A 25,345-nucleotide genomic window follows, 5' to 3' on the forward strand; every position below is an offset into this window, starting at 1 on the left:
TCCCCCGCTCCTCTCCCTTTCAGAGTCCATGTTTAGACCCCCCCCCCCCAAGTGGAACATCTTCAAAAAGATAGGAGTACCTCTACCACCGACTGGCTGTGTGACCTTATGAGAATCACTTACCCTCTCTGAGCCTCAGTTGCCTCTTATTAAGCACTGTTAGCAAGCCTAGCAGTTGGGTTTACTAAGGAGTGATGGTTAACATCTTGCGAATGCACCAGGACACAGCTCCAATTTTAAAACACCACAAGACAGCAAATGCTTACCCCTTTGGAAAGAATGGGTAACCATGGAATTTCAGGCCAGGTGAAGGGCAGATCAGGGAGATCATTTCTGCATGGTGGCGGGGGGCGGAGGAGGCTTTCCCTGGCGTCTGTGTGAGCTCCTTGAAGTGGGTATCATTCTGGCCTTCTAGGTGTCACGTTTCCCAGCTGTGGCGTCCCGATAGCCGTCAGAACCCAGGGTCAGGCCACGCCAAGGCAGAGGCAGTCTGTCCTTGCACTCTCCCACTACCTGCTCAGTTTGTGACCCTATCTCTCTTAATCCTGTTAATCTTTTTACATCTCACCTACCCACACGCTTGGTGGCTTCCATTAGCACCTTTTTCACTAGATCTGCCTGTTGGGAACTTTTCCCAGGGCTCCACCTGGCCCCTGGAAGGAAGGAAGGAAGGTGTGGGCTGCTTCCCTCTGGCTGTCTGGGATGCTGGGCTCCGGCTGGTACAGGGGGTTTGTTTTCTCCCTATTTTTCTTCACCCTCCCCCAGTGAAATTGCTTTTGCCTTGTTTTGTTTTCCTTTTACATTTTATTTCCCAAACTTCTCAACTGGAACAGTGCCCAGGCTCCCTGACTGGCAGGTAGGGGAAGGAGGAGGAGACAGGACTTTTGCTAAGTGCCTACCCCGCACCAGAGACAAGCCACACTGATCCGAAGCCTCGCCACAGTTGGAGGGGTCCATCGTCACCCCCCAAATACAGGAGTTCTCCGTGCAAGAGCACACAGCAAACGGAAGGGAGACGCTGAATTTGAACCCATGCTGCCTCTCATCTCCCCAACAAATTATTTGTTGTTTACAATCCCCTCCGTTTTTCATGAAACAATCCCCCAAAGCGCTTTTATCTGCTGAGAGTGGCAAAGAATAAAGAATGTGCACTGAAGACGTGTGGCAGGCTCTGACAGCTCCCTCCCCAATTCCCAACCCGCCGCCAACCTTGCCAAAGAGAACCCTGATCTTATTGGGTGGTGAGGAAGGAGAATACAAGGAGAGACCAGAAGGCCCAGGAGGAGGGAAGGATTCAGCCCAAAAGAGAAAGACCCGTGATTAAGACAATCTCCATAATAAAGAGCAAGGGGGGGGGCGGAGGAGAAAGAGAGATGCAGGCAGAGGGTCCAGGAGGTTTGTGGGTTTATTTGAGGGAGGGGCTGTTGAAGAGAGATATGCGTGGCTGTGGACGGGTGTAAGCCCTGTGCCTCTTTCATGGCGTGCCCGCCGCACAGCAGAGAATGGAGTGCGTGAGGGCGGCCCAGGCAGAGGGGCTTGTACGAGAAGGTTCTTAGCAGCTCTATTCATCGTGACCAAAAATACCCACCAATGGGGAAGGGCTTGATACGGTGTGATATCTGCACTTATACTGCTCAGCTGTAAGAAACGGACAGACGCACACATGGAGGGGGGTGAGATCGAGCCCTGCTGGGCGCAGAGGCTGCTTAAGAGTCTCTCTCTCCCTCTCTCTCTGCCCCTCTCTCTCTTTCTCTCTCTCTCTCTCTAATAAAAGAAAAAGATTTCTGCATTTTACTGTATGTAAATTATACTTCAATTTTTTTGATTAAAAAAAATACAAGGAACTTCAGATCCAGGTTCTGTAACAGCTGACAATCTGCATTTTGTCTAATAAGATTCAGAGAGACAAAGAGTTACAAATACTCATTTCAATAAGGTAGGGAATGCTGCCTGCCATCACTCTAGACCCTCAAGGAGCCTAGTTCTGGAGTGAGCGTGGACAGGGAGAGCTGAACGGACCTGCCTTCCCCAAGTCTGCCTCCGATCCCATGAGCCCCTCGTGGTCTAAACACCTCAGCACTGCATGGCCCCAGTCTTTAAAGATTCCATTCCTATTTTAGGGGGGAGGGGGATAGCCATTAGCCAACTGCTACCCCACTGAAGAAAGAGAACTCTGTTCTAATGTCAAAGCCAAAACTGACAGCGCAGGACTATAGCGAAGTGATAATACGGTCTCCAGCATGGCGCTTTCCTAAGACTTTTTTTGCCCCCAATGGTAATATTGACCATTTACAATTTTTGCCTAATATGCTGATTTTTGGAACCCAACCCTTGAGTGAGATGTGACTCCACCATAAAGAGTCTGAGTGATTTAAAAATTGTTTTTTTGGTTATTGCTTTAGACTCCTAACTACACCTGGGCCTCAGGGATCATTAATGCCTGCGGGCATTACAGGGGGTTTCCTCTCATGCCCCCAGCTCCCCCACCCCTCCCACCCTCCACTTCCCCATCTCACCCCTTCCCTCCAGGAGTCTGAGCTCTGGAGAAAAAGGAAGAATACCGTCCATCCCTTCTGATTGAAGGCGTCTCTGTGGTGACATTCACAGGGCTATCACTGACCCATTTACTTTCACACTAACGATATGCTCGTTACTATCGATGGCCTTTATTTCTTTGGAAACGTTTATACTCTTGCAACAGACTGATAAGTAAAATCATCCAACACTTGGAAATAAGGCAAATAGATAACCAGTGTCCTTTCAAGGTCAAATTAAAACATTGTCTAACAAGCCCTCCTAAGGGTCATCTGACACTCTAGGGGAATGTCACTTAGCTTGACTTTTTATTTGCTATTGATCAGGGCCCGGCTCTGTAAAGATCGCTGGTAGCTGGAAGCAAACTGATAAGTTACAAATTATTTTTGTCTGGTAGAGAAATCATGCAAATGGTTTCTTTCAATAGAGAAGATAACCCCCGACATTATGATTTTATTGCCCTATAAACATTAACCAGTTTTGCATCTAACTTAGCAACCTTATGAATATTCCAGAATTCTAGTTTTTGGGTTATTGTTGGTTTTACTACATGTCTCTCCTCTCTCTCTCCCTATATAGGTACATATAAATGCATTCTTTTCAAATCCTTCACTGACCTAGCTTTGTCATCCTGCTGGTTCCTTCATTAATAAGCTCCCCAAAAAACCAACCCATTCACCTGTGCTCACGATATATTTCTATAAGAATGGTGTATTTGAAATTCTGAAAACTATACTTTGAGAAACCTTTCACAGTACTTGCTTTTTGCTCCTGCCAACTCTGCCACTTTCTTCGTGACCTCGGGCAAGTGTTTCTGTCTCTGGTCTTTGGTTTCTTCATCAGGCTGGCCTTTCTGGCTCCGACGCGTGATATTTCTAAGTCCTCTTGCAGGGAAGCAAGACTGACAGGCTGCAGTCAAAGAAGCTGGGAGGGGTGTTACAGGGTGTAAACTTCCTGCAACCTTCCTGCCTCCTACAACTCCCTCACCTTGAGAGATGCCCAAGGTCACACAGATATTATTCATAATGACGACCTATTTTTAGGCGGTGTTTGACAGTATCATCTTCCTCATAGAATCCCTCAGCAGCCCAATGAAGAGGCTGTACCATCCCCATTTTATAGATAAACTGAGGTCCAGAGAAATGATGTGGCTTGCCCGAGGTTATACAGCGAGTTACATGTGGGCTCAGCCCGTGAGATTCCAGCTCTCCTAACCTCCTGAATCCCCAGGAGCAAGAGAGGGGCTGGCAGAAGTTGCTCTGGGCCCCCACTCCTATCCAGAGAACCCCCATTTGTATCTGTTGGATACATATTGGGTGCCACACAAGATTGCAAATGAAAAAGGAGCCCAGAAGCTTGAAAACCCCGATCCTAGACAGTCTTCATCTGTCCATGTGAATAGCCTTCTGTTTTCCCCTCCTCCTCTTCCCTTTGGTGAAATACTCGGAGGGGGGTGGTGGATAGAAACATGGTCATGGGAAGAAGTGAGGTGGGCCGACAGGTAGTGAGCACCCGGTCTGCAAGTGTAAGTAAGGCTAGATGATCCAGCCAAAAGGTAATTCTCTAGATGGTAGCATTCATGGGCTTTTGTTGCTGTTTTTTAAATTTGATAAAAGCTAATTACAAGTGTTCATCACATACCAAGTGTTCTGTGCGTATATTACGTCATTGAAACTTTATAATAGATCGGGTGGGATCTGTTGTTCCCAATTTATGAATAAGAAAACCGAGGTCCCAGGAGGTTAAGTAACTTCCCAAGGGCAGCTAGGAAGTGTCAGGTCTAGAAAGCTGATTACTAAGCTTCTCATCACTACCGCACTGTCCTTTGTGTTTTTCTGTATTTTCCAAGCTTTTGACGATGAATACGTGTTGCTTTCATAATTGTGAAAAAGTCTTACAAGTTAACTGACTTAAAAAAAAAAAAAACAACTCCATTTGCCCTGATGTTCTGTGCTTCCCTGGTTCTCACACCCCAACCAGGAACCCCTCCATGGACTCGGGCCTTGCAAACTCCCGCCTTGCTCTCCCTGCCCCCACGCCAGCTTGCATGCGTGGTTGGAGGAGGGGGGGTACGTCCAGTGTCCCAGTCTTGCTGAGGTCTGCTCAAACGGTCTCTGGGAGGCCTCTGGCCCCTGGGGCAAGGCTGGGGGCAGGCCCAGGGAAGGAGAAGGGGAAGTAGGAAGGGATGTGAAACTTGGCCACAGCCAGGCAGGCACCAACCTTGCTGGGTGTCCCACAGCAGTCCCTGGGCAGAGGACAGGAGCACCCAGTTGAACTGACTGCCAGCTGAGGCAGGTGAGGCCAGGACCCGAGGGGGAGGGGGCTGTGAAGTTCAGGGAGCCAGGGGAGCTGGCCTAGGGGGCTGGACGAGGAAGGCAGGGGAAGGAGAACACTGCCCCTGGTTCTGTGCCAAGACAGAGAGGGGGGGTGGCGGGGGGGGGGGCCTGATCCAGGACCCAGAATAAGTGAGTGGGAGACCTTCTTCATTCCTTGGGTTTGGGAGATGGTGGGAGGTGGCGATATGGACCCATCTGCTCTAACCAGAGTTCCTGGGTTTCGGCTCCCCCAGAACACAAGAAGCTGGGGAAAGGCTGGGAGTATCAGAGCCAGCACGGGGGTCCTATAGAGGGTCCAGCGGGTGCTGAAAGGGGCCAAGTGGGTAGGGGAGTGAGCACACGTGTCGTGTCAGGGGGCTGTGAATTCCTGTGTGGACGCACAGCGCTGCCATCTGGGTGAGAGAGTGTTAATTACATAAGGAGTAGGCGCTCAATAAATATTTGTTCGGTGCAGTTGATCATCCGTAGCAGTGCGTGAACGTGTGTGTCCGGCTGAGCGAGAGGTGGAGTCTCTCTGGGTGTCAGTTTGTGCATCCTGGAGTGTGTAGTGGGTTTTGAGTTTGCTCACTGTGTGTGTGTGGATGTGGGATCAGAGGCTAGGTTTGTGCGTCTAAGTGTGTAACGCAGTGGGAGTGCTCCGTTGTGTGTGGGTATCTGTGCGAACTTCTGGTTCTTCGTACAGGTGTGGGGTCGCTGGAGCTGGGTGGAAGGTAGGCATCGAAGGCCCTTGAGGGTGTGTATGTGCTTCGGCGGTGGGGGGATGTGTCGATATCACTGTAGGTGTGGGATTCACGTGTACGAGATGGGTGTGTGTGAGTGTGTGAGGTCTATCCCTGCCCCATGTCTCCACAGTGGCATCATGGAGGCCCCGTGGGGCTGGCTGGTGGTCTGTGTGCTGGCCGTATCCCTGGCCTCTACGGTGACCCAGGATGTGTGCCGAGCACCGAATGGGAGGGCTGGGGCTGCAGGACCACCCGGCCGAGACGGACGGCCAGGCCTCAAGGGGGAGCAAGGGGAGCCAGGTAAGCCCCTCCCTCTAGACCCCAGCCCCTCATCCCTTGGTAGGGCCTGGCCCCCCGCGGTGGAGGTTTGGGGTGGCACCAAGAGGCAGGAATCCACCTGGGCCCCCGCGTGAAGCCCCTACACTCTGCACTTGGTCCCAGGAGCTGAAGGGAACCTAGCCTTCTCCCTGGGCATGTCCACAGGGTGCCAGGCCTCTCTCTGTATCCCCTTCCCTGCCTGAGTCCTCTATCTCACGGACCACCACAAGCAACAAATGTGAAAGATCTTGGAGCAGCACACAGTCCTGGGTCATTGTTCAGTTACCAGAATGAATAAGGTCTTTAGACTCGGAAGACTCATCTTGCTGTGTGACCTCGAGCAAGTTACTGACCCTCTTTGAGCTTTGGTTCCCTCATCTGTAAAATGAAAAAATAATCCCACCCGGCACATGGAGAGGATCAATTCATGGCAACTATCCTTTTTGCTTCCTTCCAGTCCCCACACCCAGCTCTGTCCCTGCTTCCCCATTCCCAGCCCCTTCTGGCTTCAGAAACTCACATTCTAGAAAAAAGGTTGGGGGTGAAGGAGAAAGGAGGAGGACCTGCTCAGAGTGGAAAAGGAAAATCTCAGTCCCCTTGAGCCTCCCAGCCCATAAGCAGACCAGAAAGATCTGCATAGACATTTGCAATAATTGGCATCCAGCCATCCTAAATGTAGTCCTGAAACTGAAGAAGTCAGGGGCAGTGGCCCAGCGGGGGGTGGAGGACACGGCCATGGGCAGGGCACAGCGGAGGAGCCAGTGTCCTGCTTCTGCTTGAACCTGACAGCTTCCCAAGTACCTATTCCCAGTTTTCTCCACTTTAGAGATAAGGAAGCTGAGGCTCAGAGGTTGAAACACTTGCCCAAGGTCACACAGCCAGCCAGAATCAAGGTCTTGAAGGCCCAGGCACTCCCCCGTCCTCTATCCCAGAGCAGTCGAGGGTCCCAGCCATCTCCCTGAGAACAGGTGGACACTGGACTCTCCCTCCAGATCTGGCCTTTCTCCCCACAGGGGCTCCTGGCATGCGGACGGGCATCCAAGGCCTTAAAGGCGACCAGGGGGACCCTGGGCCCCCTGGAAACCCTGGCAACATGGGCTTCCCTGGGCCCAGTGGTCCCCTTGGGCTCCCTGGCTTCCCAGGACCGAAAGGCATCAAGGGCAACCCAGGAAACATCAAGGACCAGCCACGGCCGGCCTTCTCAGCCATAAGGCGGAACCCACCAATGGGTGGCAACGTGGTCATCTTTGACACGGTCATCACCAACCAGGAAGGCCCGTACCAGAACCACACAGGCCGGTTCATCTGTGCGGTGCCCGGCTACTACTACTTCACTTTCCAGGTGGTGTCCAAGTGGGACATCTGCCTGTCCATCGTGTCATCTGGGAGGGGCCGGTTCCGGCGCTCCTTGGGCTTCTGTGACACCAACAGCAAGGGAATCTTCCAGGTGGTGTCTGGGGGCACGGTTCTCCAGCTACAGCAGGGGGACCAGGTCTGGATTGAAAGAGACCCCGTCAAGGGCCGCATTTACCAGGGTTCTGAGGCAGACAGCGTCTTCAGCGGCTTCCTCATCTTCCCGTCCATCTGAGCCTGGGAAGGACCCCCGCCCCGCCGCTGGCCCCTGGCCGCACATGCTTCCTGCTGTGTGACTCTGGCCCACTCGCTCCACCTCTCTGGTTTCTGTGGTCTGCTCTGTATGGGGGTGCTGTTGCTTTAGCTGCCTGCAGAGAGAGGGCTGGCTCCTGGAGCCCCGAGCACTTGCTGCCCACTGCCCACTGTAAGAAGGTGGGTTTCTTAGGGTTCTTCCTGGAATAAACACCCAAGTCCGCGTGCTGAGCCTGAAGTTCGGTCGCTACGCCGGGCACTGGGAGGGAGCATACGAATGACGATCGTTGAGTGCTTACAAGGCAGGCCCGTATTTTGTATTTTATAACGTGTTTAGGAGGTCCTGGGAGCTTCATCGGCCTGGGTTCAAATCCTAGCACCACCACTTACCAGTTGGCCAACCGTGTGCATATGATATAACTTCAGTGAACTCTGTTTCCTCATCTGTAAATAAGGACGAACAATGGAATCACAAGGGCACTTGCTTCAAAGGCTTGTTGGGAGGATTGAATGGCTTAATACGTGAGAATCGCAGAGCCGTGTCTCATTCATAGTAAGGGCTATGGAAGCGTGAGCTACTACTGTATTTTGTTTAATCTGTACAGCTGAGGGCTGAGGTGGGGCTCATGGCCCTATAATAAAGCAGGCTGGAGCATGGGGTGGTCATGGAGCCCAAGGTCAGTGTTGAAGAGGTAGAGTCAGGATTTAAACCCAGATCTTACTGGTACCCAAGCCTGTGTGTGTAACTGCGACCCTTTCCAGCCTCCACAGCCACATGCCCGACACACCTGTTTTCCAACCCTCGACCAGCAAAACAAGGGCAAGACTCAGAAGTGGGGGGCAGTTGGCCCAAGGGCAGCCTCCCTCCTCCCCAAAGCGAGGTTTTGGGAATCCAGCCCCCAGGCTTCCCCCCCGGGCAGACATGGAGGTGGGGGCTGCCTCCCTCCCGGGCTGGGCATCCGTCCCGGGCTGGGACTGAGAAGGTCTGGAGTGCTCGTGGTGCACATTCCCAGGGTCCCACTTAGCCTGTCCGGAGCTGCTCAGAGGCAAGAAGCCCCACCATGTCCTCTGAATGTGAAGACAGTAAGGAGCCGGGAGTTCGGTCCTGAGGATGTCTAATGCCCTGTGCTTTTCCCAAGGAAGCCGTTTGTGCCCCGTGCTGCGCAGACACCACACCTGCACTCGTCTCCCATGAGATGCACGTGGACCCACATTCCCGGCCTGAGACCTGCCCACTCCCCACTGGCAGGGATCCCCTCCCGCAGCACACACCCCAGCCACTCCCCGAGACGCACCGTGCACAGCCCTGCCAGGCACACCAGCTGCACCTTCAAACCCACGGGCATCCTTGGGGTGTAGGTGCTGTCGTACCCAGGCACTCCCCGCCTCAGATACCCACATGCCCCCCGAACTGTCAGAAGTACACTCACACGCACACACACACCCCTCGAGACCTGTGTCCCAGACACACCCCTGCCATGCAGGTGTGAACGTCCTCCTCCCCCTCCAACGCGCATGCGCCATAGAAATGCCCAGTTCTCTCACCTGCTGACCCTCACACACGCTCCCGCTCCCGCTGGGCCACGCTCCCAGCCACAGGAACGGTCTTTCCCCCCTACTAACTGACACGCAAGCAGCCTGAGAGTCCTCACAAACCCGTACCTCCCCCCCAGGCCTCTGACAGACACCCAAGACTCTCGCCTGGGGCTACCCGGCCCTGCCAACTTCTGGGGGTGGGGAGGAAGAGGGCGACTCCTCTGCGGCCCCAGGGCAGTGCTGGACACCTCCGGCCCCTCTGCGTCCTTCGGGCCTCGGCTGTGCCCCAGCTCTCTGCCTCCCTGCGCAGAACACACGCTCACGTGGACCAGCAAAAGAAACAGATCTTCGAGCACCTGGACATTTCCTAGCCATTGATGCATTGAATCTCAGCAATCCCTCCTAACTGAGGCTCAGAGAAAGGAGACCCCTACCCAAGGTCACACTGCCAGAGAGTGGCAGGACCTAGATTTGAATCCGCTCTGCCAGACCCCAAAGTGGAGGAGAGCTCTTTTTGTTGCAATGGGACTCAAAGATGTCAGGAGTGCAGCCCCTGTAAGTGGTGGGAGAGACTAGGCTAGAGAAATGTGAGTGCAGGGAGTGTCCAGCTGCTCCTTCTGCTAAATTCCACCCATACGCACCCCCTCACCACCCTCCCCTGAGGCAAATCACTGGCAGGGCATGGAGAAGGGGAGCAGGCTCTGGCGGAGCCCGACTGGGCTGGGCAGCTGGGGCAGGGCGGGCTGAGCACGGGCCGAGGCTGCCACCTGCTGGACGACACAGACCCAGGCGCAAACAAGGTGAGAATGGAAGATGGGGGCTCCCCACCAATGCTGTGTCTACTGTTGCTGCTCTTCCCAGTCCTCCACCTGCTGGGGCTTCCAGGGCCAAGTTCATTCACATCCTTTCTGTCATCCCACACTCTGCAGTCCTGTGCCACAGGGTGGAGGGACAGATGGGGAGACCAAGGCCGTCGGGGTCACTTGGTGGGGCAGGAGCAGAGCTGTGAACTCCTGCTCCTTTCCGGCACCAGGCTGAGCACTGCCCATGCATCACGCACGGGGTCCTCCCACTGCCCTGCATGGGAGCTATTGGAACCCCCCCCCCATTTATGGAGGAGGAACTGATGCTCAGGGAGGTCAAAGGCCTCACCCTGAGTGACACCGGTGGCAAGTGTGGGGTCAGGGTTGGAACCCTCAGCTGCTCGACAGCCCCTCGTCCTCAGAATGTCATAGGAGAAGAGGGAGAGAGGAGAGGACCCTCTCCCAGCTCTGCCAGCCTGGCCCCAACCAGCAGCCCTCCAGCAGCCACCACAGTCTCCAAGGCCAGAGGCAGGGTGCCGGAGATGGAGGCGAGGGAGGCAGGGGCCCCAGCAAAGGAAGAGGCATCCACATGCAAAGCCTGGACCTCCCCCACCACTCAGTATACAGATGGGAAGCCTGAAGCCTAGAGTGGTTCGCGGAGGGCCTCCGAGCGAGGGAGTGGCAGGGCCGGAAGGAGATCCGAGGCCACTGACTCCACAGCCAGTGTCTGTCCACCACAGCAGGCTGCCTGCTATAGAAGCTTGCCCATCCTGGGTGTCCACCTCCAAGTATAACAAACGAGAAGGGCAAATGGAAGTTTCTAGAAAAAGGCCTGCCACTTGACAAGTGTGCGTGAGGTTTGTTTCTGGGGGCAGCTAAGCAGAAGGGTCAGAGCAAGGCTTTGGACCCCAAGAAACCATTTACACGTGATTTTTGGTAAGGGCTTTCACCCCCCTGAGACTCAGTTTCCTCATCTCTAAAGGGGGTGTTATAACTTCCTCCTAGGGACATTGTAAAACAGCTGTCTCAGGCACAATAAATGCCACAACTGGACACACACACTCACACACAGTCCCTCCCGCAGATCCGGGGCAGTGGACATTTCCTCATTTCAGACACGCATGACCCTGGGGTGGGGAACACAGGGGCATTGCCGCGGTCAGCCAGGCTCAGTACCCAGAAGAAAGTACTGAGTCAGGAAAAATTATGGGAAAGGGGATGTGGGATTGGGGGCAGGATGAGCAGAGGGGAGGGGGCCGCCCAGCCTGCTCTGGGCCCTCCTCGCTGTGTCTACTCTGACACGGTGTCCTCCTGCCCGGGAGAAGGGAAGCAGATTTGAGGACATCTCTGTGAGCAGATCAGAGTCCTGCCACCCCAGGTGAGGCCAGGACCTCCGCCCAGGCGGGGGCAAATGGCAGTTTCCCCCGGCCGCCTCCCTGAAATATGGGGCCAATTTGATTCGTGAGAGGAACGAGGGTCCCCGTTGCTGCTGAGCTGAGGGCCTGGGCTCAAAGGAGGTCCCATCCTCTGTCCATCTTGCGGTCCCAGGCCCCAAGGGGCAAGGGGCCTGGGGAAGGGAGGTAGGCTCCTGAGGGCTGAGAAGCAAGAGAGTGAGCATAGAGTGAGGAAGGTGGGTGAGGGGCTGGGTGGGCCATCTCAGCTCTCTCCCCACCCAGATCCTTCCTCTGGATGGTCATGGGGTCCAGCTCCCGGCCCCACCTTGGACTAGACCTGCTGCTGCTCCTGCTGGCGCTGCCACTCGGGGGCCAGGCCAGCACAGGCTGCTACGGGATCCCCGGGATGCCGGGCCTACCAGGGGCCCCAGGGAAGGATGGATACGATGGACTGCCAGGGCCCAAGGGTGAGCCAGGTGAGTCTGCCGGCCTGCTGGGGCGGGGTCCCCTGAGGCCTGGGGGCAGCGGGCAAAGTGTCCATCTGGGGCTGAGCTGGGGGGAGAAGGACAGCAACTTGTTGGCAAGACGTACAGTCCTTCCTGTCGCACCTGCTCCCAGAGCAGAGTCCAGCTTTCCTGGCAGGTGCAGCCCATCTCTCCTCAGAGCCCAGGACTCCGTCCCCCCATTCCCTAATTTTGTGCCTCAGTTTCTCGTCTGACACCAGGGAGAGAAAAGGGGCACCTGTCCCAGGAGGTGGCAGGGAGGATCACAGGAGACGATCTTGTAGACCTCTGGCAAACTCTAAAGTGCTGTGCTCTTTGATTACAGCCCCTCCACCACCTGCCCTGCAGCACGGACCCCGGGGGGGGGGTGGAAAGGGGGGCCCACACAGTGAGTGTCCACAACGCACAGACGGCGGGGATTCAAATCCCAGCCCTACCACTTCCCTGTGCGAAGTGCCTCAGTGTCCTCATCTGTCGAATGGGGAGATGGTGGTACCTTCTGCCCAGGGGTGCTGGGATGATTAAACATGTTGAAACGTAAAACAGCACCGCACACACGGTAAGGGCTCAGGGACGCGTAAACTATGCGTGTTATAGCTGTTGTCATCACTGTTTTTATGGGAGGTCTGTGCTTACCTCCCTCCCTAGGATCCTGAGTAGTTGGGGGCAGGGAGAAGTCAGGATCGCAGAATGATGGGCAAGCCCTAGCCTGAGCAAAGTGGGCTGAGGACACGAGGGGGCGCGGGTGCTGGGCAAGTGCTGGAGTCCGGGGGTGCCTTCTCGGTCAGAAGGTGCATATGTGGGACGCACATGTCTGGAGCCCACGTGGGGGAGACTGGGGTGAGGTTGGACAGAGGTGATGGGGGGGCAGAAGAGGTGGGGGGGCAGGCTAGGGGCGAGGAATGTCCTTAGGAATTTCCCCAGTGTCGTCTTCCCTGCTGGCTATAGAATGGAATTTTGCCAACATTCCAGAAGGAATTCTCTGATTCAGGGTGAGCCAAATGAGGCCCCTGGGTCTTCCATTTTTCCAGAACTTATACTGTGCAGCTGCCTCTGGCCATCTCGTGGCCCAGAGTGGCTGATGGCCACCAATTTTTATTGAGCTCCTGCTATATGCCAGGCATGGTTCCGAATGCTCAGCGTATGTGTACCTTATGGAGTAGATAAAATTGTTAACTCTGTTTTACAAGTGAGAAAAACGCAGCCAAATCTTTTTTTAAAAGTAAATGTCAAAGCTGCGGTTCAGAGAAACTGAGCAACTTACCCAAAGTCACACAGTGGAATCCTGTCCTACTCCAAAGGCCACGCCTTTAGCCCCTACCTGCCACTGCTGCTCAGGTCCCCCCCACTGCATGTCCTCCCCCTCCCAATCAGTTGCTGGAAGATATCGGGAAAGGATGAGACATCGCCCTGCACCCCTTGCAGCTCTCAGCAGCAGCTCTCCGGGTTCCGTTCTGTTACGTCCTTTCCTCAGTTAGGCACGCAGAGGCTGGGGGAGGGGAGGTCACCTGCCCAGGTCACACAGCTTTCGCCTAGGTCTGTTGGGTCCTGAGCCCCCTCTCCTAACCCCAGGATCTAAAAGGCTCACAGAGCCGTAGAGGGAGAATCTGTCACAAACCGGTCGGCACAGACAGCCCACCGTAAGGAAGTCAGAGGAGGAAGTGGCCACGAGGGTTGGCAGGCTTGACCAGAGAGGGCTTCCGGGACGAGGAGACTAGAGCCAGGCCCTCAAAGATAAGTACAGTTTGGACAAGGGGAGAAAAATCTCACAGAGGCTCAGATAGTCAGGGCTGTCAAATAAAAGAATCACACGCTCTGACCGGACTCAGCCAGACTCGAGTTTCAGTCCCGACTCCTCCTCCTACTGGCTGCTTGGCCTCGAGCGGGTCTCTGGCCTTAGTTTCCTCCTCTGTACCACGAGAGAAGCTGAGCCAGCCCAGGTGTCATAAGAGGCTCCAGGGGGCTGAATGGGGCCGGGGAGCCGGAGACAGCAACCCCGTTAGTGGGGCCGTTTCTGTTTGGCTCCATCCGGTGGTTCCCGTGTGCTAAGCTGGCCCGGGGTGGTTCCGTCTCAGAAACAGATACAAGTTTTGTGGGGTTCTGAAGCTTATAAAATGTCGAGGACCCTCTTTTAAAAAATACTGCAGGGGCGCCTGGGTGGCACAGCGGTTGAGCGTCTGCCTTCGGCTCAGGGCATGATCCCGGCGTTCTGGGATCGAGCCCCACATCAGGCTCCTCCGCTATGAGCCTGCTTCTTCCTCTCCCACTCCCCCTGCTTGTGTTCCCTCTCTCGCTGGCTGTCTCTATCTCTGTCGAATAAATAAATAAAATCTTTTAAAAAAATAATGCAAAATTATGGGTACATTTGATTGCGGGGAGGGGGTGGTCACACAACCTGCGCGTGCTACGGAGTCGTGTTGGAACGAGCTCGACACCTCCTGGGGCTGCCTAGTCCTCCCCTCTCCATCACAAATATGGAAACTGAGGCCGACAGACAGGGCACCGCCTTAGCCACGGTCCGAGGCCGTCACGGGAAGGCAGGGCTCCAACCAGGGCCTCCCTCCCCTCTGACTCCCTGCCCCTGCCCCCAGGTGATAATCCTTCTGGGGAAGGAGGTTCCAGAGGCTAAACTCCGGTGTTATGTCCTTTGGAGGACACCCCCAGGGTCCTTGCCCCATCACTTCTCTCCCACCTGCTCTCTCCCCAGGAATCCCAGCTATCCCTGGAACACGAGGACCCAAGGGTCAGAAGGGAGAACCCGGCACTCCTGGCTTTCCTGGGAAAAATGGCCCCATGGGAACCCCTGGAATTCCAGGGCTTCCCGGCCTCAAAGGACCCCCGGGGGAGCCAGGCGAGGAGGGCAGATACAAGCAGAAGCACCAGTCTGTGTTCACAGTCACACGGCAGACGGCCGAGTACCCCAGGCCCAACAGCCTGGTCAAGTTCAACACGGTCATCACCAACCCGCAGGGGGATTATGACACGAGCACCGGCAAGTTCACCTGCAAAGTCCCGGGGCTTTACTACTTTGTGTACCACGCGTCGCAGACGGCCAACCTGTGCGTGCACCTGTACCGAAGCGGCAACAAGGTGACCACCTTCTGCGACCACATGTCCAACAGCAAGCAGGTCAGCTCGGGCGGCGTGCTGCTGCGGCTGCAGGTGGGTGAGCAGGTGTGGCTGGCGGTCAATGACTACCACGGCATGGTGGGCACCGAAGGCTCCGACAGCGTCTTCTCTGGCTTCCTGCTCTTTCCTGACTAGGGCGGTCAGGCCTGCTCCAGCCCCAGAGCCGCCCCGCCTCCCTCAGCTTCCCGGCAAGAACCGCTACGCTCCGGCCGTTCTCCCCACCTGATGGACTCTTCCTCCAGGAAGCCCACCCTGACCCCCGGCCCCACGTTCTCTCCCTCCTCTGAGCTCCTTCAGGAGTCACTGCTTTGAGACTTAACCAACACCTTCTAATACTGTCAATGGTTTTTTTTTTTTTTTCCACCCAAGTCTTGGGAAAGGCAAGGAGATATATAAATAAATAAATAAATAAATTGATAAATGCGTGGCTCAGGCTTCTCACTGCCAAGTTCGCGAAGAAGCCTCTCCATCCTCAGCTTTGCACCTGCCGCAGCCATCTGCAGGCTCTAGATTTAGACAGAGCATCTAGTTCGTGCTTAGTAAAGGTTGGCGCCAATGTTGAGACACTCAGCGTCCTGTGGCCATTTGGGAGAGTGTGATTGAAGGCCCCAAGTGGTCCCCAGTGGGCCATCTGCTGTCACTTGTTTGGGTGAGAGGTGCTACTGTCAGTACAGTTATCCGCGCTCACAGGTAATAGGAGTGTTTGAATTCCCAGACCGATGGTGACCTACGTTAAATTGTGGTTGCACCCGTCACAGGAAGGGTTTGGGCTCAGGTAAGTCCCATGTTGACCAAGAACAGATGTGTGATGAATTTGTGCTGAATTAATGAGTTAGTTGGGGCAAATGAATGAATGAATAGTGGGTAAATGAGTGACTAAAAGCAGAGTAAAAGAATGAGTGAGATGGGCATGAGCCTGTAAGAGAGAGAATCTGTCCCCCCAGTCGTCTGATTCACCCCAAATAACTGACAAACTCTGGGAGCCTCCAGGAGCTCAACGAAAACCACTTCCGCCCCCAGGCCTGCAGACTTCCACGGCAAGGCTTCTGACGGTTGGGCCCAGCTGGTATGATCTTGGTTGGAGGACCAGGAAGCCCGACACTAGCCATAGCACTTGCACTGTGGTGACCATGAGAAGGATTGACAGTTCAAGTTCTAAAGAGATGAAAGGTTATAACTTTCCTGGGCAGACTGCCGGTCTGGCCTCGGAGCCCACGGAGACCCAAGGAGAACCCACCCTGGCCTGGCTGGGATCTCAGCTTGCTTCCACAAGGCCCCACGGAGCTCACAGAGGCACTGACCCACCGGGCGGGCTGTCAGAGCAGTGGCTGCAACCCACGACCACCTCCACCCACTTTGGCTCCTTTGTTCGTAAAAAGAGCCAGTCCACACCCTCCTGCCTTTGCCATGTTGTTTCTTCGTCCTGTAGAGACCCCACCCCGCTCACACTAGTCCTCTATCCACCTGGGTAATACACACTCAACTGTCAGGGTTCAACACAAAGATCACCTCCTCCACGAAGCCTTCCCTGATTCTCCCACAGTGCCCTCCAGAGCCTTGGATCACAAACTAGTGACTTTTTAGAACCTAGGTTCCTTAATCTGGAGGTACAACAAAACCATGTGTGTACACACACACACACACACACACACACACACACAGTGGGAACAGAGGCAAGAACCTAGGAGCCCCGGCTGGGTCATGGGGTGCCTCTGGCAGAGACAGGGCTAGGTCACAGGGCCACTCCCCGCATGGCTCTCCTCCATCAGCCACTTAGCAGTCCACCCAGCAGTGCCCCAAGTGATACATCTTTCTTCTCATTTCTCTTTTGTTTAAAAAATCAATACACCGTTTATGGAGGCCACAGGGTCAGATCAGAAACCTGTACTTTGGAAGCGACAATTTTTGTGCCATTTTTATTTTCCATAATTGTTTCCTTGTTGTTCTCGCTTTGTCAGGAGAGACAGGCCTTTGAAAATGCCAACTTGTCTGCTGGGCTGAGGTGAACCCGGCGAGGGCTTCGAAGGGGGGCAGGCAAGGAGGAGTGGGGGTGGGACAGGAGTGGGGCTAGGACACCCCGAGGGGCGGCTTGAGTCTGCTTGAGATTGTCTCTCTCCCTCTCCTGCAGCCCCTCCCCCCTCAAATAAAATAAATAAAATATTTTTTTAAATGAATAAGACACCCTGAGCCTCAAGGAATCCCTCTTGGGTCACAGAATCTTGAGTAATTGCACATTTCTTCCCCCACCCTTGCTAGGGATCATCCCCTCTGTGTCAGGGATGCAAGACAGAGATTTTTACAGGTACAGACACTAGCTGACTCCTACTCAGGGGCCGAGGCTCCGAGACCCTTCCACTCCTGGTTCCTGATCCAGGCATGGCTCCCATGCACCCAGGCTCCAAGAATTCAGTCCTCTCTTCATACATATAACACTGTCCCCAGGCTCACATGGGGGGCCCACAGAAGGCTGGGCCCTGGACATGCCTGGTTACCTCACTGGCCCCCCATAACCCATGCCTTCCATTCATATATGGGGAAACTGAGGCCAGTAAATATGCCTGAGGCCACATAACTAGACCAAGGCAAAGCTGGGATTCAGACTTGGGAGAGGCTGATTCCTAAGCCCGTGCCGGTCCTCCCCTCCCTGCTGCCTCCTGCTCTTAGTCTCGAGCTGTCTCCTTGAACGCCAAGTTCAAGCTTACCTTTTCTCTTTGCCATCAGCCACCAAACAATTAGAAGCCCAGGCCCAGGGGGCCCTTGGGACCCTCAGAAGAACCCTGGCCCTGCCACCTATGAATTTACAATTTTATAGGTACAGAGACCAAGTGGTACAGAGCTCCACCCTCCTCCCTGCTCAGAATCCACTCCCTTCCCCTCCTCATCCAGGCCGAGTCCCCTCGGGTCTACGTTGGCTGAGCCCAGAGACCCTTTGGTTTTACCAAACTAGTCTCTTCTTTCCCTAATCGCCACTGCAGGTAACCCTTAATTTCCATCAATCAACATCCACAAGTCCGAAGGTGTTCTATCTGCAAGCACAGCTGTCAAGTGGGGCCCTCCTGACCTGTGGCAGCAGCTGGCACTGGCTGGGTACCCGGCCCTGCGAGGGGCATGCATCACATTGCCCTAGACGCACCCCCAGCCAGCAGGCCGACACCCCGGTGCCAGCGACGTCTGGCTCTGAGTCCTGCAGCTGCCGCTTGTATGAGGTATGGGTTCCAGCAGTCCCCTCTTTTTTCTTTTCTTTTTTTCAAGATTTATTTATGTTAGAGAGCGAGAGCACACGCACGTGCAGAGGGGCAGAGGGAGAGAGAAGGCGAGAAGGGGACTCCCCGCTGAGCAGAGCCCGGCGTAGGGCTCGACCCCACCACCTAGGGGATCACAACCTGAGCCGAAACCGAAGAGTCCGACGTTCAACCAGCTGAGCCACCCAGGCACCCCTGGTCCTTTTTCTCTGACATTTATCACAGCGGCCATGAGACCACTGTGCCACTCAATGTTTAACGCCATCTCCCCCAGTAGAAGGAACTCTCCGTGGGGACAGGAGCCATGGCTGATCCGCTCGTGACTCTGTCTCCAGCACCTGGCACAGAGACGTTCGTGATAAACATTTGCTCAGTGATGACTTTCTCCCCTCTCGGCCTCAGTTTTCCCATATCTAAGGTGAGAGGAATGAGCCGGGTGACCTCCAAGCCCCTCTCCAGCCCTGACCTGGTGTGATTCCAGGAGCAACAAGCAATAAGCCCCTGCCTATGCCCATCGCTGTCATCAGCTCCGAGCCCTGCTGTAAGCAGAGGAAGGGCTATCAATAAATAATGACTGCATTTAAAATTCATTATTAGATAATTTTCTGAGAACAGGGCAAGAGCGGAAGTATAGAATGAGAAGAAGGCGGAGAGAAGATGAGCCCAGAAAAGGGAAGCCTGAGACATGGCGTGATATTAACAATTAACACGTGCCCTTTACTTTCTAGTTTACCCACCACTTTCTCCTCCACGATCGCAAATGAGGCCCCAGTGCCCTGTGCTGTCTACAGAGCAGGTGTAATTATAGTCTCATCATCCAGCAGAGGAAATTGGGGCTCCCTTGGGTCCTCTTGGCGGAGAACATGGAGGCCCCCATTTGAGACCTCAGGAATCAAACTCTCTGATGAGTGGCAGAGCCAGAATATGAATCACGATTTCTGACTCCAAATCCAGTGCTCAGGCACCAGGCCAGCCATGTTCTCATTCCAGTGAGGAACACCCAGGCCTACTGTAGGGGGTCACAAGGCCGGCGGCCCTGGCACGCAAACCACCAGTTGTGGACGTTCTCCCAGCACCGCCTGTTCCCCCAACAGCTGCTGAGCTGGCGAAACCAAACTGGCCACCTACCCTCCCCATTTACAGTAAACCCCTGCGAGATCGCAGAAATGGGACCTGAAACTGCCTGGATGGGCTAAAAGTGGGGGGGGGGGGGACGTCCTGCTGGGCCCGCGGGAGGGGGCCGTCAGGGGAAGGCCCTCCCTGTCTCTGGGGAATGGAACTTCCGCTTTGGCCTGAGAGCAGCAGGCGTCTGGCTCCTGGTCCCACTGCTGCCCAGTCCAGCGGCCTCCCCGGACACCAGGTTCCCAGGTGAGGATGGGGCTCGGCGCCTGGGGGGACGGGCCAGCAGGACCCATGTGGCAGAGGGTGACAATTTCCAAAGGGGAGCCCTTGCATCCCCTGCCTCAGAGCCCCCGGGGGTGATTAACCGTGTGGATCCCCAGGCCCGATCCCAGACCTGGGGAATCAGACCCCCTGGGCTGCACTTGGGAGCCTGCCTGGGAGTCTCTCCGGGGCCCCAAGTGCTGGGAGGCAGCCTCACATGGGGAGCCACTAACATAGGGACTTTGGAGTCCCGGCAACTGAAGCTGAGTCCTGCTTCTGTCTCTTAGATGCTGGCGACCTAGGGCGAGGCCTATCACCTCTCTCAGTTTGGACCCTCTCTGGGAATAATAGAACCTTCTAGGGGTACTGGGAACCCCACAGGAGGTCAAGCTCACCCAGTGCTTAGCAAACAACATGGTTCAAGATATGTCAGAGGCAGAGGTGAAATTAGAACCCAGGCCTCCTTCTACCCAGCCCAGCTTTTTCCAACACCTGCCTTCTCTCATTTCCTCTCTGTCTGCTGAGAAAACTCAGCTCGACTCTTTCAAGGAACGAATTTGACTTGTCGGTGGAGTTGCGATTAGCTATTAGTTAGCACTGAGTGAACTGAATCATATTGGTAAAGAGGGGGTGGGATCAGATGCCCCACGGGAGACCTCATTCCTCTTAGACTCCGTCTCATTTAATCCTCTGGCAGCCCTGACAGGTAGCAGTTAGCTTTGCTAAAGAGGCTCAGAGAGGTTAAGGCACTCGCCTGAGGCCACACAGCGAGGTGCCGGCGGAGGGGGAGTTCCAAGTCCAGTTGGCCTGATTCCAAGTGGTGGGGGGGTGTGGGAAGGGACTGTCGGGGGCTGGAAGGAGATGGGAGGGCTGGTGACACGGGAAAGAGGTGAGGAGCAAGGTTGGCGGTGGTGACAGGCGCGGGGGCAGGGATCAGACCAGATGAGTCCTAGGTCCCTGCCCACATCTGAGACTCAGTGGCCCCTGAGATGAGCCAGACCCCGGATCTTCCCACTTCCCCTAGGAAGCCTGAGTCTCACTGTGGGTCTGGGTCTGGACCCACTGCCCTCATCCCCTCACCCCCAGGTTGGAGCTCTCCCCCCCCCTCCCCGAGCTGCATTCACCTGAGAACTCCTCTCCGCAAGCCCCATCTCCCAAAGGGGCTAGATCCTATTTTATACTTTTCCAGACATCCTCCATCATATCCCGGACCTTGGGGATTCTTGGATGACGGGGATAATACAGAAACAGCTAATATTCCTTTAGCATTTCCGCCATGCCAGACCCTACCTCATCCGTCCTCCCACCGACCCTACATGGCAGAGATTAGTATTATCCCCACTTCGTGGAAGGGGAAAGGTGCCAGAGAGAAGTGATTTGCCTGAGGCCCTCTCCTGGAAGTGGCGGCGGCCGGATTCGGACCCTGGCAGGGTTGCTATCCTTCTGACACCAGGGGCCTCTCACCACGGCCTCTGACACATAGTCTCTGGGCAGCCACAGCGGCAGGAGCAGTAAGGATAGACGCCTCCTGCCCCGACACCGGCCCATCCCCAGCGCGGCTCAAAATGCCCCCGCACATTAGCCACCGTCAGCCTGTCTGGCTCCAAGGCCCATGTTTGAACCACCAGACCTAGCAGCCTCTTCACGGAACACCCTGTGAGGTTTAATGTCCAGTGGACGTGGGTTGGAATCCCAGCCACAAGGCGGCCGTGTGACCTTGATGGGGGTCCCACCCTCTCTAATACCCCATTGCCCCATCTGGAGAAGGAGAAAGCCGGGTGCTTTCCTGGGGGGTTGTGGTAAGGACCCCATGAGATGAGATATTGGCTCGTAAAGTGTTTGGCCCAGAGCCTGGCTCAGTGCCCGATGCACGGGTTGTTGAAGTTGTCAGATCCGCCGTTTCATAAAACTTCCAGGAAGAGTAGGAACTGATACTTATGCAAAGATAAAGGTTTTAGGTTAAATATATATTATGTGAATGTCACCTTAATTTTTTGTAAGGATTTATTTATTTTATTTTAGAGAGAGAGAGCGAGCACGAGTGGGAGGGGCAGAGGGAGAGGGGGAGAGAATCCCAAGCAGACGCCGCACTGAGCGCAGAGCCCGACGTGGGGCTCGACCCCATGACCCCAAGATCGCAACCTGAGCCGAAACCAAGAGTCAGGTGCCTAACCGACGGTGCCACCCAGGTGCCCCTGTCACCTCAATTTTTTAAAACAATGTCGGATTCGATGCGTTTTAAGGTTCCTTCTGTCTTGAGAATTAATGCTATGGGGTGCTGGCTGTGCTGATTGGCTCAAGACAGCTCAGTTCTTCCTGGTTCTCTGGGATTCAGAAGGGGCCAGTGCTTCCCTCTGACCCGGGCCTGTGGAGGGACCTGAGAATATTGCATTGGCTGAGATGGCCTGGTGGGTGGGCAGGGATACTGGCTTCAGAGCCAGACAGGCCTGGGTTTGAGTCCTGGCTACGGTCCTTCCTGTATGACCCTGTGCGAGTGTCTGGGCCTCCCTGAGCTTCAGTGTCCTCTTCCGTATAAAAATAATAGCTTCCTCCAGGCAGGGCTGCCCTGAGGATATGAGGTGGCCCGCTGTGGAAACAGCACAGGCATCCTGAACTCCGAAGCTCTAATGAGTGAGAACGCTTGCATGCAGACCGGAAGCCCGTGAACCGCAGCCTCGACCTCCCATCCCTCTGACCCCTACTCCCCTCCAGCCACACTGGCCTCCCTGCGGGTCCTTGATACTCCCGGTGCTGTCCTACCCCTGGGCCTTTGTCCCCGCTTCCTTTCCTCCCGGAACATTCTTGCTCCAGCCGTTTCTGAGCCTCCAGGTCAGAACCCCCCTTTCCAGAAAGCCACCCACCTGCCCCTCAACCCCAGTTGCTCTCCCTCTCCCTCCAAGCCCCCGCGTTTCCTACCAAGCGCTCTGCACAGTCTCTCGCTACTTCCATTTACTTGTATGTTGACCTGTTTATCGTCCGCCTTCCCCTAAGACGGTCAGCTCCGTGAAAGCAGGAGCCATATCTGTGTTACCCCGGCACCCGGTGCGGGGTCTGCTCTGGTGCAAAGGACACACTCAGTGAATACATGAAGGGGTGAATGAATGATTGCACACGTGCTAGGAGTCTCCATGGTAGTAACCCACTCCACCTTCTCGTCCCCCCGCAGGAGTAGCTGAGACAGGGCGGTGATGAAGACCCCGCGGGGCGGCGTTCTGGCGCTGCTGCTGCTCCTGGGTCTGCTGGATGTCTCCCGGGCCCAAGACAGCTGTACCGGACACCTGGGCATCCCTGGCATTCCGGGCATCCCCGGCGCACCGGGCTCTAACGGCAAACCTGGGACCCCGGGGACAAAGGGAGAGAAAGGTACTGCAGGTTTTGGGGGTACCCTTGTGTCATTGAGCAAGGCCCCGTCTCCTGCCTCCCGGTCACAGCTGCTCACCCGAGAGACGGCAAAAGCGCTTGCACATCCATCCGTTGCCAAGCCCATCCTCCACAATGACTTTGCGAACAGGGGATTCCGATTCCCATTTTACAGCCTGGAAAACTGATGTCCGGAAAGGCTACTGATTTGCCCAAGGGAGCCGGGTCTATGTTGAGGCTGAGAGCAGACCGTGGCTCTCTCACCCCGTGGCTCTCTCTTCAGGCAGAGAGAAAGCACTGTGGCAGACGGGCAGCCCCGGGCTGCCTCCTGGGGGAGTGGCTTCCCCTCTCTGAAATGCGGGATCTTCACCTATAAAACGAGGGCAGATTCTTTGCGGGGTTGTCACAGGGTTCAAATAAGACTTCCCACCAAGACACCCCGCCCCTGTAAAATGTACTTCATTTAACCCAAACCAACCACTGTCCTCACGTAATCGCAAGTAACCCTCACAATCCCGCAAAATATCCTCGTGCCCATTTTACAGAGCAGGAAGCTGAGCCCCAAAGACTGTGACTCCGTCAAGGCAACAGGACTGATAATGGCAGGTGTGGCAGGACATCTGTCGGTCCCCTGGGCCCAAGGTCTCAGCCACCATACTCTACCACTTTCCTGGAAAAGAGGTTTTCTCTCGCACTGTCCCAGACTGAGGGGTAGCAGCTGCTTGGGTGGCCGTGACAAGGTTTCTAAGGTCCACTTCCAGGCTCCGGTGAAAGGAACGTCGGGATTGATTAAAGATGCCTGCCGTGGGGGCGGGAGTGGGGAGGGACAGCATGCGGGCCAGGAAATCATTACCCAGCTCCAGGCCGGAGTAAGAGAGCCTGCATGAGCAGGCGAGGAGCGCAGGCCCAGCACCTTCCCGGAGCAGACACCGCTGTCCGCGCCTCGGGCATCAGGTCCCATTGCTGTCAGGAAAGTGGGGCTGAGAGGAGAGCCCCCCTTCTCCTCTCTTCCGCACATGGGAACCTGAGGCCCAGAAAGCAGCAGGGACACGTCGGAGGTTACAGGGCCAGGCCCCCAGCCTCCCAGCCCAGGGCTCCTCCCTTTGGTTCTCAGTGATCTCCAGCCCATCATGTCTCTTGTCTCTCCTTTTCCAGGGCTGCCAGGGCTGGCTGGAGACCATGGCGAGTTTGGGGAGAAGGGAGATCCAGGGATTCCTGGGAAACCAGGCAAAGTAGGCCCCAAGGGCCCTATTGGCCCCAAAGGTTCCCCTGGGCCCCCCGGAGCCCGTGGCCCCAAGGGTGAATCAGGGGACTACAGGGCCACACAGAAAATCGCCTTCTCCGCCACGAGGACCATCAACAGTGTCCTGCGGCGGGACCAGACCATCCGCTTCGACCACGTGATCACCAACGAGAACCGCAACTACGAACCTCGAAGTGGCAAGTTCACCTGCAGCGTGCCCGGCATTTACTACTTCACCTACCACGCCAGCTCGCGAGGAAACCTGTGCGTGAACCTCGTGCGGGGCCGGGAGCGCGTGGAGAAGGTGGTCACCTTCTGCGATTACGTCCAGAGCACCTTCCAGGTCACCACGGGCGGCGTGGTCCTCAAGCTGAAGGAGGGGGAGAACGTCTTCCTGCAGGCCACAGACAAGAACTCCCTGCTGGGCATGGAAGGTGCCAATAGCATCTTCTCTGGGTTCCTGCTCTTCCCAGACGCAGAGGCATAAGCTGTGGGGCTGGCTCCCTCCCTCCCCATCCCCTCCCCCACCAGCAAGGCTCCCTTTTACTCCCAACACCACCCTCACCAGGCCAAAACTCACAGTAGGGCTCCATGGATGTTGCTGAATGAATGAGAAAATAAATTTTCAAGGCCAAAGGACAGGGGTCTAGTTCAACTCTGTGTCCCAACACCTGGCACACCGTAGGTGCTCAGAAATGCTGCTTGAACACTGGGTGAATGAATGAATGAATGAATGCATGACCTCTGAAAACAGAAACTCTGATTGGAGGTGACTAGAGAGCCCGACTCTGTGCCCAGCTCTGTGACAGCCCCACAGTGGGAGATGGGGAGGGAACACCATCTATCGAGTACCTATTATGCTCCAAGCACGGGCTAAACCCTTTCGTTCTCTCACTAAGCCTCACACTCATCCTGGGAGATAAGTTGCTTCGTGCCCAGTTTACAGAACACGAAAGCAGAACTGGGTTGGCTCAATGAGGACTTGAGACCTCTTTCAAGGCCACATATTGGGGCCAACCACAACAGGGGTTTTCTTTTCTTTTCTTTTTAAAGATTTATTTATTTATTTGAGAGAGAGAGAGAGAGAGAGAGAGAGAGAGCTCATGAGAACAAGAGGAGGGGCAGTGGCAGAGAGAGACAGAATCTCGCACAGACTCCACACTGAGCGTGGAGGCTGACGCAGGGCTCGATCCCACGACCCTGAGATCTTGAACTGAGTTGAAATCATTAGCCGGA

General features: G+C 55.4%; 3 protein-coding genes across 4 annotated transcripts; all 3 read left to right on the forward strand.

Moving 5' to 3' along the window:
* Positions 1-4,719: 4,719 nt before the first annotated feature.
* On the forward strand, positions 4,720-7,747 carry C1QA (complement C1q A chain). Of its 2 annotated transcripts, none has more exons than XM_026517100.4 (3): positions 4,720-4,830; positions 5,724-5,893; positions 6,925-7,747. In XM_026517100.4, exons 2-3 carry the CDS (start codon positions 5,731-5,733, stop codon positions 7,497-7,499), a joined length of 738 nt encoding a protein of 245 aa, XP_026372885.1. In that variant the 5' UTR covers positions 4,720-4,830; positions 5,724-5,730; the 3' UTR covers positions 7,500-7,747. The 2 variants fall into 2 exon arrangements, with proteins under 2 accessions (XP_026372885.1, XP_026372886.1); XM_026517101.4 differs by having other exon boundaries at positions 4,733-4,826.
* A 3,368-nt stretch (positions 7,748-11,115) lies between these two features.
* C1QC (complement C1q C chain) lies at positions 11,116-15,302 on the forward strand. The gene is made up of 3 exons (XM_026517099.4): positions 11,116-11,233; positions 11,532-11,725; positions 14,460-15,302. The coding sequence occupies exons 2-3, from the start codon at positions 11,545-11,547 to the stop codon at positions 15,014-15,016; spliced, it is 738 nt and encodes a 245-aa protein (XP_026372884.1). The 5' UTR covers positions 11,116-11,233; positions 11,532-11,544; the 3' UTR covers positions 15,017-15,302.
* Positions 15,303-19,384: 4,082 nt separating this feature from the next.
* C1QB (complement C1q B chain) lies at positions 19,385-24,745 on the forward strand. The gene is made up of 3 exons (XM_026517098.3): positions 19,385-19,491; positions 22,673-22,869; positions 24,022-24,745. The coding sequence occupies exons 2-3, from the start codon at positions 22,695-22,697 to the stop codon at positions 24,594-24,596; spliced, it is 750 nt and encodes a 249-aa protein (XP_026372883.1). The 5' UTR covers positions 19,385-19,491; positions 22,673-22,694; the 3' UTR covers positions 24,597-24,745.
* The last annotated feature ends 600 nt before the right edge of the window (positions 24,746-25,345 follow it).

The sequence above is a fragment of the Ursus arctos genome, unplaced genomic scaffold, assembly GCF_023065955.2.
Source record: "Ursus arctos isolate Adak ecotype North America unplaced genomic scaffold, UrsArc2.0 scaffold_32, whole genome shotgun sequence".
NCBI lineage: Eukaryota > Metazoa > Chordata > Mammalia > Carnivora > Ursidae > Ursus > Ursus arctos.

Coding starts and splice junctions, on each gene's coding strand:
- C1QA (XM_026517100.4), top strand. CDS start 5,731: ATGGAGGCCCCGTGGGGCTGGCTGGTGGTCTGTGTGCTGGCCGTATCC. Junction 5,894..6,924: donor GGGGGAGCAAGGGGAGCCAG/GTAAGCCCCTCC, acceptor TTCTCCCCACAG/GGGCTCCTGGCATGCGGACG.
- C1QC (XM_026517099.4), top strand. CDS start 11,545: ATGGTCATGGGGTCCAGCTCCCGGCCCCACCTTGGACTAGACCTGCTG. Junction 11,726..14,459: donor AGGGCCCAAGGGTGAGCCAG/GTGAGTCTGCCG, acceptor CTCTCTCCCCAG/GAATCCCAGCTATCCCTGGA.
- C1QB (XM_026517098.3), top strand. CDS start 22,695: ATGAAGACCCCGCGGGGCGGCGTTCTGGCGCTGCTGCTGCTCCTGGGT. Junction 22,870..24,021: donor GGGGACAAAGGGAGAGAAAG/GTACTGCAGGTT, acceptor CTCCTTTTCCAG/GGCTGCCAGGGCTGGCTGGA.